The sequence below is a fragment of the Scomber scombrus genome, chromosome 3, assembly GCF_963691925.1.
Source record: "Scomber scombrus chromosome 3, fScoSco1.1, whole genome shotgun sequence".
In the NCBI taxonomy this organism is placed as follows: domain Eukaryota; kingdom Metazoa; phylum Chordata; class Actinopteri; order Scombriformes; family Scombridae; genus Scomber; species Scomber scombrus.
In genome coordinates, this window is record NC_084972.1 from 29,122,297 (window position 1) to 29,140,426 (window position 18,130).

Below are 18,130 nucleotides of genomic sequence, written 5' to 3' on the forward strand. Positions count from 1 at the left end.
TTTTTGCAATTCTGACTTGTTCACCACATTTACATATGAATCCAAAACATTATATCAACACCTAATATCATTATGAAATCCCTAAGATGTTTCCTTGTTAAATCAGAAGGCCATTTTTAGATATTGTACTGTATTGGAAAATAGCACATATATTAATGTTCCTTGTGTCGAATCATTTCAGAATTTACACTACTGTATGTTTTTAGGCTTAGAAATACCTTGATTTATACAATGCAGCCTTATCTGCCAAACTTTCTGGATGTGCATACCCATATTTGGTCATTTAATTTTGTCAGCCTTCATGTTTTTTTTTAGCTAAAACGATTAATTAAAATGTTTATGGAGGGAGATTAAACCATCCATCACTGACATGGAGACATAACAGATAATGATTTAGACCCTGTTACATACACGGTCGCCCATAAAGTTGGAATCAAATATTTTTTACTTCTTCTCATGAAATGATTGTGACAATGTGATGTATTCTTGATAGATACAGTGTATGTATTGATCAATCTCATTGCACCTGGTCAAAGGTGATTACTGATGTGTATAAACAGAAAATAAAAAGAGGAATGTGTCTGAAAACTAAATTATTCCAACTTTATGGGCGACCGTGTACATGGGTTTCTTTTTTGTGTTGAGTTTTGAATTTCAGATGTTTTACTGCTCGTTGAGACGAGACCTTACATACAGTGTAGTCACACCATAAAACATAATAATAATAACGGTTTTAGAAAGCTGCATATTACAGTCCTATCTATGGCTTGTTCTTGGAAGTCCTGTAGTTGTTCTTACTACGGATCGTAAATTGAGTTGTAGAACTGTACTGTCATTAAACTATGAGGATGTGTTGTTGATTTTTATTTCATGGAACAAAACATAGTACAGCTGGTTTGCCTTTATAAGGTGTAGACTTCTTATTACTGGCTAACTTTCAGAAAGAATAAATTGCAGCCAAAATAAACTTTGACCTTGTTACCTTACAGTACTCTCCTCTTTGGTTGACACATCAAACATTTTTAATCTTCTGTCAAAATACAAAACTTTATCTGAAATATAATAGCACAATGAAGCGTTTAGCAGCAGCAGATATCATAGAAGAGGTTAAATGCTAAATTCATCTCAGTTTGACTGAAATAACACGTCAATACATGAAAAGAGAAGAAAATGAAGGAAAAGACATTAATGGTTGGTAAAACCCAAACACACAACTCAACTTAAATGCAGGTTATTAAAAGGTTGAAATCTAGAAAAAAGAATAATATAAAAATCCAGCAGAGCCCTTTTTTAATTAGCCTACCAATCGTGAAGTTTTTTCCAGCCTTCTGTCTGTCCAGTTGTCTCAGGTTTAAATCAACCGATGAGATTATTTCTACCTTAAATAAAGGTTAACAAGTGAAACACAAAGTTTTAGGAATTAATTCTCATAGATGTTCAGTTCAGTTTTACTTTAGTATTTTGATGTTAAAGTTACTTAATAATTTCAAAAGGTTTTAACATTGACATAAAATAAAAATGTCCTCTCGCGTCACAATCTCTATGCACACAGTGAAAACAAAGATGACAACTACTTTCAGAAATAAGAACAAATTATTTTCCACGGCAGCATTTATTTCATATCAGTCTCTATTTGCACCAAAAAAGTGTTTTTGATCTATAATTTAATTATAAAAAACATCTTCAACGGGTCTCAAGGATTTTCTTGAAATGAGTCTTAAATTTAAAAAGAATATTTTTGTCGATGCATTAAAGTAAAATCCTTGAAACAAGTTGATTTTGATTGAAAACATCTTGCAGTGTGTCCGTTTAATGTACAATCTGTGACAGTATGCAGCAAATCTTGAGGGTTGAATCAACCTTTCCTGGTCCTTGAGCCTGTTTTTAAGTCCCAATACTGTATCGCGACCACACAGCAGTTTGACTGTCATCATGTTATCATGTGAATTTAAGTGCCAAACTTATATATATACTACTTTAAAAAGCATGAAGGTAGCTTAACAGGATTGGGGTATTTAAGTCAAGTGACCCATTAAATCCAGAGGAGAAAGTGAAATAAATTACATCAAATTATTGAGCTTGAAAATTCATTCATGACCTAATCAGATGGAGTTTACTCAGTAAGATTGAAAAATATTATATATATATTTATGTATCTATTTCTCATTTAATCATCTTATTCTTTCATTCACTCGTTTGTTTCTAAAAATGTCAGATTTGGTCCTCCGTACAAAGCTGCTGTTTGTATCTGAAATGCTGCAGACTGAAACCAGCACATCTGGCTCACGTCACTGTCAGTACTTTAAGTGCTAATAAATCTACCAAATGTTTCTTTAAGTACTTTAAACACTAATGTGTCATCCAAACATTTCCTCGAGTACTTGAAACACCAGTAGGCCCAACTGAACAAGTCTATGAGTACTTCATTGTCAACTAAATGTCTTTAAGTATTTTAAACACTGATAAATCAACTGGACATTTTTTTTAACCGTATTTTAAATACTTATATGTCCGCTTAACGTATACTTTAAAGAATTACAGCTACTTATTTATTATAATTTATCCATTACATATTTCTCTTGTCAAAGCTAACATGCTAACAAACCAGAGTCAATTCTTAAATTACATAGCTAAGTGCTGTGTAATTTGTTTTTTTGAGCACTTTTGAGCTAAAACATAATAAAACTGAACACCATATTGTATTTAATACTGCATTGTGTGTGTGTGTGTGTGTCAGTGCTGACAGGGTGTATCCAGGTTTTGTCCACACTTCCAGCAGCAGTAATGATTATGATGATATGTCCGTCCGTCTTTTGCCGTGTGAAACGACTGGCAGAAGATCAACTGTGGAAGGAGAACAGGAAGAGGGTCAAGGGGGGATGTTAGAGAAAAGAGTTAATTACATCAACAATGAAAAATAAACAGTGTTATTTAACCGATAACGTTTGCAGGACTCAGGCATATATATCAGTGCTAATGCCGTGAGTAAGCACTATGGAATTACGCTGTTGCTATTATCCTTTGGGTTGTATAGACACTGCAGTCCAGCTGTCAGGAAAAAGGAATTTGGGCACTAAGAAGGAACCTGATTCTGTTTGGTATGGAAACACATTACAGTCACCAAAAAAAATAACATCAGATCATCATAATTATAATTGAGTATGTCATATTTACGGATCATGCTCTTATCTTATCTTGCTTTCAGTTTGATTGCAGCTTTGTGCAGCACTTTTTGCACGAATGCACCACTGCATTGTTTTATGAGCCACGTGTTTATTCATCATTAATGTATTGTGAGATAGCAGCTGAGTGCAGCACACTTCTTTTGCATCATCCACCACTACATTGTTTTGTTGTTTATGTATTATTTTGACTGTGTGTATTGTTATAAATAGATTGACTGCAGCTCTGTGTAGCACTGTTGCTCAAGATACATTTCCCTCAGGACATTAATGTTGATCTTATCTTAATAATAAAACAAAATAATAATATTTTTGTTTGGATAAAGACGTTTTGATTACAAGATATTTTCTTGTGATTGTGAGAACTTGTGAGAACTGATTGTGATTGTAAGATAATACCCTCAAAGCTGTTTGTTCATAGATTTTAATGGATTTTTAAAAATGTATTTATTTATTTATTTGACAGGGACAATTAATCAGTAATCAACAGGAAAAAAAGAACTGTAAATGAGCCAGAGCCAGAGGAGACTGTTTTTCATCTGTTGTGCCTGGACAGAATTACAGAGGCAACCTAATAAGAATAAAATGGCTTCTTGTAAAAGTAATATAATAGCATAATTAATATGCACAGACTAAAAAAAAGCACACCTCCACCAATCAAACAATGGAGGCCAAGAAGAGACAAAGGCTATTAGACTCCATTTCATCCATTTTAATCATGGAAAGAACAAATTGAATTGTATTATTCCTTATAATCTATATAATATGGTAGTGTATTGGATGGTATGGTCGTCTCACTACACATCGCTACGTTAACGGTGACTCATATTAAACATGTCTACAGGAAGTTCACCGTGACGTCATCTCACCTCGTCACAGCCCGAGCATCGAGGCCAGACCGTCTGACAGTAGTGTCGCCCGCAGAACAGCTTCTGATTGGACCAGAAGTACACCAAGTCCACCAATCCCTGGCCACACTCGGAACATACGAAGCAGGTGGGATGCCACAGCGCGCTAGGGTAACCTGCACGCTCAGCGTAAACAGCTGGGCTCTCCTTGGCAACCTCACCTTGGCAACCAGTACATCGCTAGAGAAATAAGAGATGACAGCATATTAACGTTAAAAGAGATCATGTTGAAAATGACTGGAACAAGAATATAAATGGGGTCAGAAACATTATAATGAGACATTTTAGGGGACTTTCAGTGACAGTGTAGCAGCAGCGTGATAGACACATACTGCAGTTTTTGACTAAAAGAGGACAAAGTAGTAAAACTGTAGTAATCTATTAAAAGTAGAGCAGACAGTGTTTAATATATACTTTTATTGGAGAGCTGTTCCTGACTTTATTTGGGTTTTTAGTTTCTTTGAACGTGTCTTTTATTTCTGTTTTTATTTCATTTAGATTTTCTTTAGTTTTATCTTACATTAAATTGTTTAAAATCTAATAATTTTATGATTTGTTTAATCTTGCTTTCTTTTTACCTCTTCTAACATGGATTGTGAAAAGTGTTTTACAGATAAAGATTACTAGACTATTATTATGATTATTATTAGTAGTAGTAACGGTGAGGGTCCAAACATCCTTTAAGCAGTCCAGTTCTGAGTACACACAGTATGTAGGCCTCTAACACATTTCACCAATGTTTTACCCTGAGGACATTTCATGGATAAAGATGTTTCATGCCACATCAGGTGACGGAGAGAACCACACAGGTGAACCGCAGAATACCCCAGAAATAGATATGAATTAGTCATGGATCAGTAGAGTGATAAGACCTATTAAGAGTGATATTTTAGAGGTCCAGACCACATTGTAAACATGATAGGATCGCAAAACCTTCTCAGAGTGTAAGAGGAGACTCTATAATAATACTGCACCAAATGTGGTGGTTGTAAATACAACTTAAGGGAGTAAACTGGGCAGTGTTGACACCATTAAGTGCTAAAGGTCTTTTTGGAGGTCTGCAGCCTGTAGAATAAAAAAGTTTACTACCTGTCTGTTTTATTTTAAAAGTTGCATCCAAGATCACAAGGATTTAAACTTCAAATATATCAGACGTGTTATTTACTTACATATTCAGTCTTTGTGCTGTCATCTGTTCCATTAGTGGAACCGGCGGTGGAGGCAGCGTTGTTATTGGCTGAGCTGTGGTCGTGGTGCTCCAGAGCATCCTTCTTGTCACTGTTGCTGCGGTCTTTGGCTTCCTTCGCTGTCCTCTGAATGGCAGCTTCCTTCAGAGCTCCTTCCTCACCAGGTAAAGCCACCTCCCCGACTCCCAGCACCTCCTGCTTGTACTGCTTCACAAACAGCAGCATGGAGGAAATCTGCGAGAGGACATGGATGTAAAAGATCAGAGTCAACTTTTAAATAAGAATACATTTTTTAGATGAGCTATAATGATTTGACTGGAGAACTAATGTTAGTATGCTGCCTGTATTCATCATGTGATAATCATGTACCTCCTCCTCACTGGCCAGACTCTGACATTTCATGGGGTCCTGATCGTAGATGGGGAGCTGGCTGAGGAGCTGCCTGCGTCGCTCCAACGCTCCATCCGTCCCCGAAACCGGATATTGATTATGTGGGATGAGCTCCATGTACTGCATGGCCTGAAGGGTGGGCCAAGGGACATTTTGGTTAGTTTCAGACTGACCCTAAATTCATCAGAAATGTACTGGACAATAGCTTTTCAGGTGGCTCCTGAGTACAAAATGCTTTCAGTGAAAACAAGAAGCTTAGAGTGAGACTGGCATCCTTGATCCATATTTATGATATAGTTAATAAGTTCACAACCTACAATGTAGACAGACAGAGATTTGAACATGCAGCGTTGAAGATTAAATACAATGTCAATGGTCATTAAATATAAGCATTTATCAACATAAATGGCAAATTTCATAATTCAGAGACGCAGGATGAGAATTATAGGGTATTTGAAGAATCTTATCATATGTATCTAATGTCAAAAATGTTCATGAAAAGATCAAATATTCACCAGTTTTAAGTTTTAATAAAAGCAACTTCAGTGCATGAGTATTTATTACCGCTCAGTTTTAGTGATATGAGTGAATAGGGGCTTCTTGGATCCTGTTTGCCATTTATATAAACAATTATCACATTTATCACGTCTCCAGAGTCGCTGAAACAAATTAGAGACTGATTGAAGAAAAATTAAAGAATGATGGAAAATAACTGATTAATGACTCTGTGTCTCTGCGTTGGTCTCAGTCCATCGTTAATCTTTATATGTCCATTATGTATGCAGATCAATTTCTTCATTTTTGGCTCTTTGCTGGTTTTTCCCACCACTGAAATTTGAGCTTGTTGAACACACTCATTCTTAAGTAGATGAATCAGTAAACACTGGTCTCGAATTACAATGCAGACGACTGTTCCCAAAAACAATGACTTCAACTTTTCACTAACATGACCGGATGACATAATTCAACACGGGAGAAATGTTCAGAAGCCAATTCCTGACTCAGACTTTCTGTGAGTTTCAGTTGATCATTCAGGTGTTGTTAGTGACGTACTTGTAGTGTGTCAGATGATTGTACTCGCAAGATAGTGACTAACAGTCTAGAGTTGGACTAATAGACTCTGAATTTGCACCATTTCACAGCAGAATACAAGTACACACATGTTGAAGTTATTCAAAAAGTCTGCTGTCAGTGTAAACTTGTATTACTAATAGCTCGTTTCCACTGCAGGAACTTCAGGAAGTTTTTGGTAAAATGTCACTTTGTGGTGACTCGCCTTCCTTTTGGGGACAAAAAGCAAGTTCCCATAACATAAATCATTAAATTTTATGCTGAAAACTTAATTTAATGTTAGGGTGAGTGTTAAAGCTAAGGTAAGTCTCCAGGAAATGAATATAAGTCAATGTTATGTCCACTGAAGTGATGGAAACATGACTGTGTGTGTGTGTGTGTGTGTGTGTGTGTGTGTGTGTGGAGAGAGAAACCGAGTTGGAGAGCAGTCATGGTTGGATCTGGATTTGTCTCTACAAGTTAAACCACAGTAATGTCCCCCGTTACTCCCCCACTGTGCTGCCGTGCTCAATAATCACTGTCATCATCATAATTATAGGCTGTGAAACCTGAAACAGACTTTAGTCTCTTTTTAATGGAAACCAGACGGAGTAGACTGTTCGACGGGCAGAGAGGGCTGCAGAAGTCAAATGAAATAACTGAACTCACTAATAAAGAAATTGAAGTAGTCATTTTTTAGGATGGGGATTCTATTTATTATGTTCACTACATAATCTATATTTTCATTCATAATATTTGATGCATGTACTGTTTTTTACTCTTCTTTTATGGTGTTTAAATGCAGAAGAATAGCAGTAATAGAAGTTAAGATAGTCATTTAAACAGCCTGTTTCACTCCCAAATTAAATGTTTTAATTTTTTTTTAATGTGTTTTTTGACTTTACAAACTGACACACACCAACAAACTGCAGGAACCTCCTAATTCACTCTCATCCTCACCAGTTTCTGGTTGAGGCCGGCCGGTGCCCAGTCGTATGTCGTGGTGTTGAAGGTTGGGTCTTTGCGTGAAACCACCGGATTGGTCACAACAATACGGTTCCTCTTGTACATGCGAAGGCCGCCGCCACCTTTAACCTTCGCCGTCAAATGGGAGCAGGGTGAGTCTGCGAGCAGGCGTCCCATTCGCTGGTCGTCTTCCACATCATTTCCTGGAGCGTGATCGACCGTGCTGCAGCCACACGCCATGCAGGCTTTCCTGTTAAAAGTACGGAAGAGGAGACAACAGACAAACATCAAACATCAGAGTTCTGCAGTAACATTTAGTGGCACCAGTAGAGAATATGTCCTCCACACCAAAACCTTTGTACCTTTGAAGCAAATTTAACAGAGTTTGAAAGGACCAGTATGTAAGATTTAGTGGCATCTAACAGTGAGGTTGCAACCAATTGAATACCGCTCCCCTTCAAACCTAATGTGGCCACAACACTCACGAAAAACACATAAGGCCCTCTCTTGTCTTATAAAGGTAACGAAAACACAATAATTCTTATTTTCAGATGATTATACACAAATGAAAATGTACTTATGAATATTATATTCCATTTCTGTTCCACTAGATGCCACTAAATTCTAAATAAAATAGATAAATTGTTTATTAAAATTGTCTTGTTTTGTCTATAGCCCAAAGATATTCAGATTATAATATAGATATAAAACAGAGAAAGATAAAATAAAGAAAAGCAGCAAACTCGACTGGAAAAAGTTCAGTTGAAGTTAAAGCTCCTTATCTATCTACACACATTTTATTACACACAGTGGTGCCACGCTGCTCCAGCTACCAGTTTAAGTTAGCATGCCGACATTAAGTGGTTCAACTATGTATGGAGTTGTGATGTGGGATAAGCCGCTACGTCCTGAAATATTTTCTGTAGGCTACTATTAAAAAAAACCATTTCAAAGTTTCTCTTCAGGATCTCCACAAAGTTTTAATACTGTACAGCACCAGTGTTACCGGGTAATCCAGCGATGGCCAATACATCAGTTTTATTTATGTATTTATTGCAGGTGGTGATTATTTAATCTACATTTAATGAACTGATGAAATTTGGGTCCTTTCATTATTTTTCTTTTAGTTTTGCAGCTGCAGAGAAATAACAATGATTAAATAATCAGGGAAGTGTTTTACCTCCAAGAATGTGGCTGAAATCCAGAGCAGCTCTCCTTAGAAACCAGACACACTGCTGGACCTCCTCCTCCGCCTCCTTCTCCTCCTGCACCTCCTGCACTCTGCTTCACAGTCATCTGACCGGAGACACAAAATACAGCCAAACTGATGAATGCACTCAAATAATTCATATGATTCTGATCATGTGAGGTTCATACATTTCTATTGCATCAAAGGTCAAAGGTCACAAGAGCCTGTCAAAGAAATATAATAAGTGTAGAAGCCAGTTTCCACCAGCAAGGAAAAGAACAGATGCAAAGTTATGAATGATTGGTTAAAAAAATACAAAATAGAAATTCAATTGATCCAACTAAGTATCATCTGTGTATCCAAAGCCTGATATATCTCACTCCTCTGTCCCGTAGAGCTCCACTGTCGTCCAAAAACTATTAAAAACAAACCACGAAGCTGCACTGACACGTTGCTTCACTTCATGAACACACACTGACAACAGTCTGTAACAAATGTACTATTTCCTCCTGTTTGAGTAATGATTGGTAAAAACGTCAGAGCCCAGCTGGAAATGACTGAAGCTTTAAAAAAGTATGAAACTAAATATCAGTGATCCATTTTTAAGGATTTACATCTTCAGTAGGAACTGAAGGGCTTCAGGCTGAGTGCCACAGACAGGGAGGAGAAGTCAAGACAATAACAAAAATATAAAATAACACCAGGTTTGAGTGCAATTATGACATGGATTAACATGTTTTATCACTTACTTTGACTTAGTTTTTCAAGTTAAATGATTTGTTATATTTTTGTCATTACAAAACAACAAAATGGGGCATCCATAAACATTACATTAAGTCAGCATCAGCCTCCAAAATGTATCATATAAGATTAATTTGTTACCTTATTTTAAGATTTTATTCATGTTTCTTACAGAGGATTGTCATCTTAGTAATACTGTGTTGGGATTTCTGTTTTTATTTATTGAAATTTCAATTCATTTTTTGTAGCTTTTGATTATATCCTATGTTAAAAAAGTTGGTTGGTGACACACAGCTGCTGAGTCTGTGAGACTCGTCTGCACCTGACGAGAAGCCAGTTTCAACATTGAAGTAAGAGAACCCCTGATTAAAACATGAATCAAAGGGTCTGTGACAGTGAAAGTGCATTTTTTACCTTGGAAATACAGACGGGCGACAAATTAAAGGAAAAAACTGTACACGTCTGAATACTTGATCCCTACGGTGAGGGGATCTCGTGGCTCTGGTATGCTGTGTGGAGCATTTTGCTGGCATGGTTTGGTTCCACTGGTCCCCTTAGAGAGCAGGATCACTGCAGATCAATACAAAGTTATTCTGAGTGATCACCTTTATCCTATGATGAAGCATTTCTATCCTGATGGGAGTAGTCTCTTCCAAGATGACGATGCCTCCAACTATAGGGCACAAGTGGTCACTCAATGGTTTGATGAGTATGAAAATGATGTGAATCATATGGTATGCCCCTCACAGTCACCAGATCTCAACCCAGCTGAACATTTATGGAAGATTTTGAACTGATGTGTAAGACAGCATTTTCCACCACCACCATCATCATCATCATCACCATCAAAACACCAAATGAGGGAATATCTTTTGGAGGAATGGTCTTCATCCCAATGCCAAGGTGGATTGAAGTTCTGGCAGCATGTGGTGTCCCAACACCTTACTAAGACATTTTATGTTGGTTTTTCCTTTAATTTTTCCCCCGTCTGTTGTAGTCTGACTGCTTTTCCAGAGATTTCAATCATGTGTATTTGGTTGAAAAGCTCCAGATAAATCTACTATGTGGACTTGGAGTAAACCTCAAAGAACTGAGCCAAAACTAAACTGAAAAAGCACGACAGCAGTTAGTTTGATTTTTTTTTTTTTAAGTAAAAACTTGAAAAACAGTGATTAAATGTTCAAATGACAACATCGTACGAGATAACAGTAAAGAAATAATAACTTCCTGACAGCCTGAAGAGACAGCAATGGCATGCGAGGAGGTGTTAGCTGAGAATTGTTGTTTTGAACGTTTCTCAGTGAGTTTGGGATTAAGAAAAGGGAGTTCACACACACACACACACACACACACACACACACACACACACACACACACACACACACACACACACACACACACACACACACACAAACACACACACAGGGTGGATGATCTCATTGGTCCACCCGATGACATCATCATTATCACTGTACTGACAAACCCTCCAGAGTCTTATCTGTCGTCCCAACACCTCTTTTTTCATCTCCTCCTTCTTCAGCTTCACCTCTTAAAACATTTCGTTGTTTCACCTCTTCTGCTCTTTTTATCAGTTTTCTTTTGTTTCTCATCCTGTCATCGTTGCGCCTCTTCTTTCCTTTTATTTATTTCTTTATTATGTTCACACAAAAGACCGTGGCTGTCTTCCATACCAAGATGTTTAATGTCTTGCCTGTTAGTCATCAGTTTAACAAAAGTTCCTAAAATAAATCTTAACTCAAAGTCCAATTAACAGCTTTCTTTTTTCTTCTCTCCTGGAGCTTTCAACCACATCTTACTCTCCTCTCACAGTTTTTTCAACTGTCACCGCGTACGTTTGATATTGAGGTTACACGATGACAACTGAACAAACTCTATCCACTGTTGAAAGACCGCGAGGTGAGATGAAAGCTTCGGAGAAAAATAAAACCTTTTTTCCAAGATCTGGAATTAACTTTCTCTGTGAAGTTCTTTAATTTGTAAAACTAGTGAAAGTTTAATTGTGTATTTACCGATCTGTTGGCTTCTGGTCGACGTATGACCTCTGTTACAGTGATTTGTGTAAATATTTGAGTCTTGACATTGTTAATATAATTGGCGGATTCAAAAAAAGCCTCCAAATCATGGCGGTTTTAGATCAGGTCATTTTTGTAAAGTGAAGACATTTTTGGGATAGATCTTCAAAAGGATGTTTGAGGGTTAAGGTAAGAACTGGGTTCAGATTCAGTTTTATGGTTGGGGTTAGGCTTGATGGTTATGGTTGTGATGGTTAAGGTCAGGGTAAGCAGTGGGGAATGCATTATGAAGCGAAGCGTTCATATGTGTGTTTATGTGCGTGTGCAGAAAACAACGACCGTCCTGCTAAAACAACCTGCTGCTCTTTGTCTGACTGACTCGCCCACCTGTCCATCTGTCACCAGGTATTAACAAGCCCATCACTCCTGAGGGAGACATTCATACACGTAATATACCGTATATATAGAGATCGGTAGTGGGGGGGGTGGGGGGGGGGGGGGTGTATCTGTTGCTATAACAGCCTCCGCTCTTCTGGTTTCAGGTTCTCCTTCAGCTTTTGGCACCTGGCCGCAGGGATTTGCTCCCATTTAGCCACAAGAGCATCAGTGAGGTCCAACAGTGATCTTGGCTGACAAGGCTTGGCTCACATTTGACGTTCCAGTTAATCACAAATGTGATACATGGGTTTTAGCGTTCCAGTTCATCACAAATGTGATGGATTGGGTTGAGGTCAGGACTCCAGGCGTGTTCTTCCACACCAAACTGGGAAACCAATTTCTTTATGGAGCTGGTTTTGCACACGTTGGCATTGTCATGTTGAAACAGGAAAGGGTGTGCACTTAAGGGTTGAGCTGGAAGCACAGTGTTGTCTGAAATAACATTGAATGTCCCTTTCATTGGAAGTAAGAGACTGAAACCAGCAAACACAGACCAAAAGCACGTGAACACTTTTGATTTGTCCACATACGTTTTGCTCTTTTTTCTTCTTTTTTTTCCAGATAAAATCACACTGAGACTTTTGCTTGTGTTGCCAGCTTGTTGTATTGTTGCTAGAGCTGGAACGATTAGTTGATTGATCAATTAGTTGATCAAGAAAAAAATAATCAGCAACTATTTTGTTAATCAAGTAATCAGTTTGGTAAATTTTGAGCAAATTTAAACTTAAATTTTCTGCGCCATGCATGATTGTAACCTGGATATCTTTGGATTTGGGACTGTTGATCAGATAAAACAAGACCTTTGAAAATGTGGTCTTAAAGAAATTATAAAGTCAATTGAGAAAACAAATCGGCAGATGAACCAATAATGAAAATAATCACTAATTGATGCACATGTTCCTCATGTTTGTAACAGGATTAATTCTCAGAGAGCGTGACCTCAGAGGAGAGATAGATGAGCTGTCATTAGCAGTGAGAGCGGACAGATGAGTGTATTTAAAGGTGTGAACAGAGCGACGCAGAGTGTTTGTGAAGTGACTTTTGTGGATCAGCCCGTGCTTAAAAGGTCACAGTGATGACCGCCAGAATAGAAGCAGCTGAAGAAGAACAAGACTTCATTTCATCCCTCAGGAGTACAGACTGACAGAGATTGCCTGTTTATTATTATATACTGAGCTGACACCAGTTAGCACTCACCAGGTCTGATACGCTTTGTGATGTTAAGAGTGAAACCCCTTCCTGAAGTCACCTAAACCAGATTTGAAGGAATATTCGACAAAAGCTCTGCTGTTGATGACAAACTTTGGTCAATTTTAGTATTTTCATGCCATTTTCTTCTTCCTTCCTTCCTTCCTTCTTTCTCTCTCTCTCTCTCTCTCTCTCTCTCTCTCTCTCTCTCTCTCTCTCTCTCTCTCTCTCTCTCTCTCTCTCTCTCTCTCTCTCTCTCTCTCTCTCTCTCTCTCTCTCTCTCTCTCTCTCTCTCGCTCTCTCTCTCTCTCTCTCAACTGGTCAAGCAGATCACCGCCCACATAGAGACCGGTTCTGCTTGACGTTTCTTCCCGTTAAAGGGTGAGTTTTTTCTTGCCGCTGCTGCCAAGTGCTGCTCATGGGGTTGAATGTTAAGGTCTCTTTAAATAAATTAAAGAGTACAGTCTAAACCTGCTCTATGTGAAAAGTGTCTTGAGATAACTTCTATGTTGATTTGGCACTATATAAATAAAGCTGAATTGAGTTCAATTGAAAGGCAGGCGGTATAAATTAAACTAACTTCGACAAACAATAAACTAAATTGTCAGCAGTTTAACCGAGTTTTTGCCAGTGAGAATAAAGAACCAAAGTGAAACCTGAACTTCCCGGTTTTGCTACAGAAGAATAAAAATCTCATAAAAATCCCAAAGACACTTGTAATAACTAAAAATATCAGATGATCACTGACCTTCAATTGGTTTGAAGGAGTTGTCTTGACCACAAACACTCAACAGAACAGTATCATGTTACTCTGAATGAGGGCATTTGCCAAATATGAGTCATACTGGAAATGCATTTTTTCAGAAAGAGGGAAATGTGTAGCGTCTCTATATTTAGGAGTTTGATAAGCCGAGTATGTTGTAGGTGGATCTGACTCGGCTGAGTAATTCTAAACATCTCGGCTATGTGAAGAGGAAACTGCAGGAAACAGGGTGAGATAAGGAGCTGGAGGTCACAAAGGGCAACAATTGACCTGCTGCATTTAACTTCCTGAGTTTGAGTCTGAGCCCAGACTTCTATTACATGGCATCCTTGATATTTCCTGTTATTGCCCATTTATGACTAAATTAAATAAATATGCCACAGATGAGCTGGCATTTAGAGAGTAAATTGTCAGTATTACATTTTCTTTTTGTGTGATAAAAAGGAGATATCAGTCAGAAAGAGAAAGACAGTTTGTTAAGAGGGGAGACGTGAAGTCTCCCTCCACTCAAATATGTGTTTTTCCTCTTTTTCCTTCAGTTAGATATTTGAGGTTCACTGTGCAGAATGATGTATGTGCAGTGTTTGTTTTCACATTCATCTGCTGAAAGTGGAAAGTTTCTCCGTGCTCATTTAAAATCTGATTTTAAGGAGCGGGCCTACGAGCAGTATTCATAACATCACAACTAGTTTGGACTCTAATTCTGGTGCAATATGCAACTTACAAAAGTGAGATGTAAAAACTTGAAGCCTCCAGAGCAAAAAACACTGAAAATGGATTTACGATGAAGTAGGAGACGTCTAGTGTCCAGTAGTTCAACTTTTGAGATTAAATATATTTGTTATTTATAGATTCTGGAACGAGAGGATGCCATTTTAAGGATTTTAATGTGGTAATTATACTTTTTTGAGGAAATCTATCTGGACATCCGACTAAAAGCACTCTCATTGCTGCTGACTGCTAAAACTTTCTTTGCTTTTTGTCTTTATAAAAGTGCTTATATAACTGTATCTATTCTGAGAGTTGTTTCTATTTTGATTACAGACATAGCTCCTCTCACTCCTGAAAGCCATTGTGTTTGTGTGTTAAGGTTTATTTACAGCCTGGTGATGCTATTTTTTCCAGCTCCAGGGTATAAATGTGGGCGACGGATGAGGATCAAACCTCTCGACAGGTGACACTGATCCGTCAGGTTATCAGCCACAGACTGACGTGACCTCTGGATGAATTACAGCAGGGATCTCAGACCAGCAGGGGGTCAAGGTCCTCGTGTTCATGGATTACCACGACATACTGAATTAGAAGTGTCCAGCTGTTTGAGATGGATCAGATGTAAACAAAATAGACAACAGATTTGACCTTAACTGATTTTAACTATCTTTAACTGAAGCACATACATGTAAAAAATAAGCCAAATTCAAAAGTAACAAGAAAATGAAAAAGGTCTATAAAATTGCTTCCATGCTTCACTTCAGTTAATTTAATTTATTAAGAGGCTCTTTTTTTCCTGCTGAGGCCATCACTCAAACTGACATTTTGGCTGATACAGTAACTGCAGTAAATTACTTTTTGGCAGAGTGTCATAAATTATCAAGAAAATCTTAAAAAACGATTTGTCTGTTCATCACGGAGATTAATTTGGCAGCTTAGACACATTTTTTCCCACAGAGTTATTTGGGTTAATACAAGTATTATGAATGAAGTGTCATGTTGTCTTCTGTATCACATCCGGTAAAAGAATGCATTATTTCATCTGAGTAAAAATCCACATTGGAAACTACTCTACATGGAAGCAGTTACAGAATATAGATACTCTGAATGTTTAATCTTAAACTTTATAACTTTAAATTAACCTGGTTCCAGACCTCAGAATTGTCGGCCACATTTTGGGTTTTTCTCCGTGATTCAAACAGGTCTGAGGTTATGATCACTGACAACAATTTTCCTTGACTGCGGGATCGACTGACCAATCAGAGAATAGTTGGCATAATTAAAGGGGGATGTATCATGCACATTTTCAGGTCTATATTTATATTCTGGGGCTCTACTAGAAAATCTCTGCATGATTCACAGCTTCAAAAAAATCCGTATTTGTCTTATACTGGCTCTTTATGCAGCCACTCAGTTCAGCCTCTGTCTGAAACAGGGCGTTTAAGCTCCTGTCTTTTTAAGGCACGCCCTCCTGATGAGCCAACTCTGTTCTGATTGGTCATCCTCTGGAAACTGTGTCATGACAGACTTAAGGACAACTCAAGACAACAAACTACAGTAGTAGGATTTTAATTATTTTTCTCATTCTTCACTTTAAATATAAACTTCTAAAATACATCCAGACATGTTCGAGCCAGGATCCGATTTCAAATATCTAAGTGGGCATTGTGGACAACTACCTAGTCCCATTTGTGGGTTTGTGCCAACTATGGTACAGAAATAATATTGAAAATCACAAAAAGCAATATATGTCACCTTTAACGATGGAGACGTCACCTTCCTACATAGCTATCTACTTGGCTACCTATCAATCACATCCAAAAGTAAACGCAAAATGACCACAAGTGTGTATATGAGATGGATGCAGATACAGGTACAGGTTGTTTTAAATCAACTTACAGGAATAATAACTCTTAATCAACATATTATGCAAATCGACATAAAATGAAACTTTAACTGCTCCTAGCAACCGCTACCAAAACTTCTGTGTCAATTCAAAATGACAAAGATGACACTGAAACATCACTCGATTTCTCTCAAACTGAGATGAAATAACATGACCACAGTCTGACTGAATAATGAAACAAAACAGCAATGAAGGCTGATTATCCACCCAACTTTCTGCAAGTATGCTAATGATGGAAACAGAAGAACGGAGCAGGAAAGTGAGATGATTCTGGGAGCTGACTTCGGTAAGGTTTCCTGCCCTCACAACAGTTTCTCATCACAACATCACCTCAGACTAAGTGACCCTCTGATCCTTGACCTCCACATTTCTGTTGTAAGTCTGGAAACATCCGTAAATGAGGACTTTAACTTTGTAGATTTAGTTGTTTCTGTCTTACCTTCTTCATGGCTGAGCTCACGTCCATGTTGCTGAGCGTCTGTCGGCGGTTCGACTCCTTGGCTGCTCGGCTCTCTCTGCCTCTGCTCTTCCAGAACAATGAGGCTTTAAATTCCTCCCTTGTCGACCACACTTCCTCTCTCCCCGCCCACAGCCGCTCCTGGCCCACTGCAATTTAACCGTCTAGCCTTTCATCTCATTCCTGCTGAGCAACATAAACTCTTTTCTTTACTTTTTCACTCTCACTGCAAAGTCTTTTTCTCTTCTCCACCTGGTTCCACACTTCACTTTTCTCTTCTTTTTTTAACATATTTTTATAAACTCTCAACAACACCAAAACTCACCTTTCTCGTCTCTAACTGTGGACTTTTCCTTTCTCTTCAGTTTTTTTTTCTCTACTCTTGCCTTCTGATTCGTCCTGTTGCCAGCTCTCCTTCTCCACCCTCTGCAATATGAACTGAGCTTGTTTCTTCACCTCCTGATTTTGTTCCAACACGCCACTGAAGAGATTTATCTCCCAACACTTTCTCACACACATAATATGGAATTCACTCTGCTTTGGTAAACATTACAGGTACTTGCAATGTTACAGCTGCAGACCATGTAGCAGCAGACTGGCAGTAATCAGGGAGATTTATGGTCATACAAACAGCGGCTGTACTATTGCTGATGACTCTTAGCAGATCAGACTACTGCAGTCCTGGTCTTCAGCAGACTGCCAGACACCCTGGAGCACTGAGGCCTGACTGGACTGTTTGTGTTTTCATTCTGAGACAAAGACAGAAGGAGCCCTGAGGGATTCCCTGCTCACACTCTGCCAGCCAATAAGAATGCGCCTGAAAAAGTCCTCGACCAATGGGAGCGTTAGAGATTCCTCCTCCTCCTCTCATTCTGCAGTTTTTCATTGTGCGGTTAAGGAGAATGTGGACCGCAGAGGGCCAAACAGAGTCCCACGGGGCACCTGGGTGTAACAGAGCCAGGCAGGGCTGAATGGTGCTAAACCCTGCCAGATTCAAGGCTTCAAAGACCGTTATTGTAAT

At 38.3% G+C, this 18,130-nt stretch overlaps 1 protein-coding gene across 1 annotated transcript; it reads right to left on the bottom strand.

Moving 5' to 3' along the window:
- Positions 1-2,733: 2,733 nt before the first annotated feature.
- Positions 2,734-17,118, bottom strand: lmcd1 (LIM and cysteine-rich domains 1). The gene is made up of 8 exons (XM_062415498.1): positions 17,092-17,118; positions 16,275-16,284; positions 8,864-8,927; positions 7,678-7,933; positions 5,647-5,796; positions 5,260-5,511; positions 4,052-4,270; positions 2,734-2,844 (listed from the first exon to the last, which is right to left on the bottom strand). The coding sequence occupies exons 1-8, from the start codon at positions 17,116-17,118 to the stop codon at positions 2,734-2,736; spliced, it is 1,089 nt and encodes a 362-aa protein (XP_062271482.1).
- Between the last annotated feature and the right edge of the window lie 1,012 nt (positions 17,119-18,130).

What these genes read in the sequence shown, in the direction of transcription:
- lmcd1 (XM_062415498.1), bottom strand. Translation starts at nt 17,118, where the DNA reads ATGGACGTGAGCTCAGCCATGAAGAAG. An exon ending in TTTCAGCCACATTCTTGGAG is followed by an intron (nt 7,934 to 8,863) that starts GTAAAACACTTC and finishes TACTTTTAACAG; the next exon opens with GAAAGCCTGCATGGCGTGTG. An exon ending in ACAGCACAAAGACTGAATAT is followed by an intron (nt 4,271 to 5,259) that starts GTAAGTAAATAA and finishes TTATTTCTCTAG; the next exon opens with CGATGTACTGGTTGCCAAGG.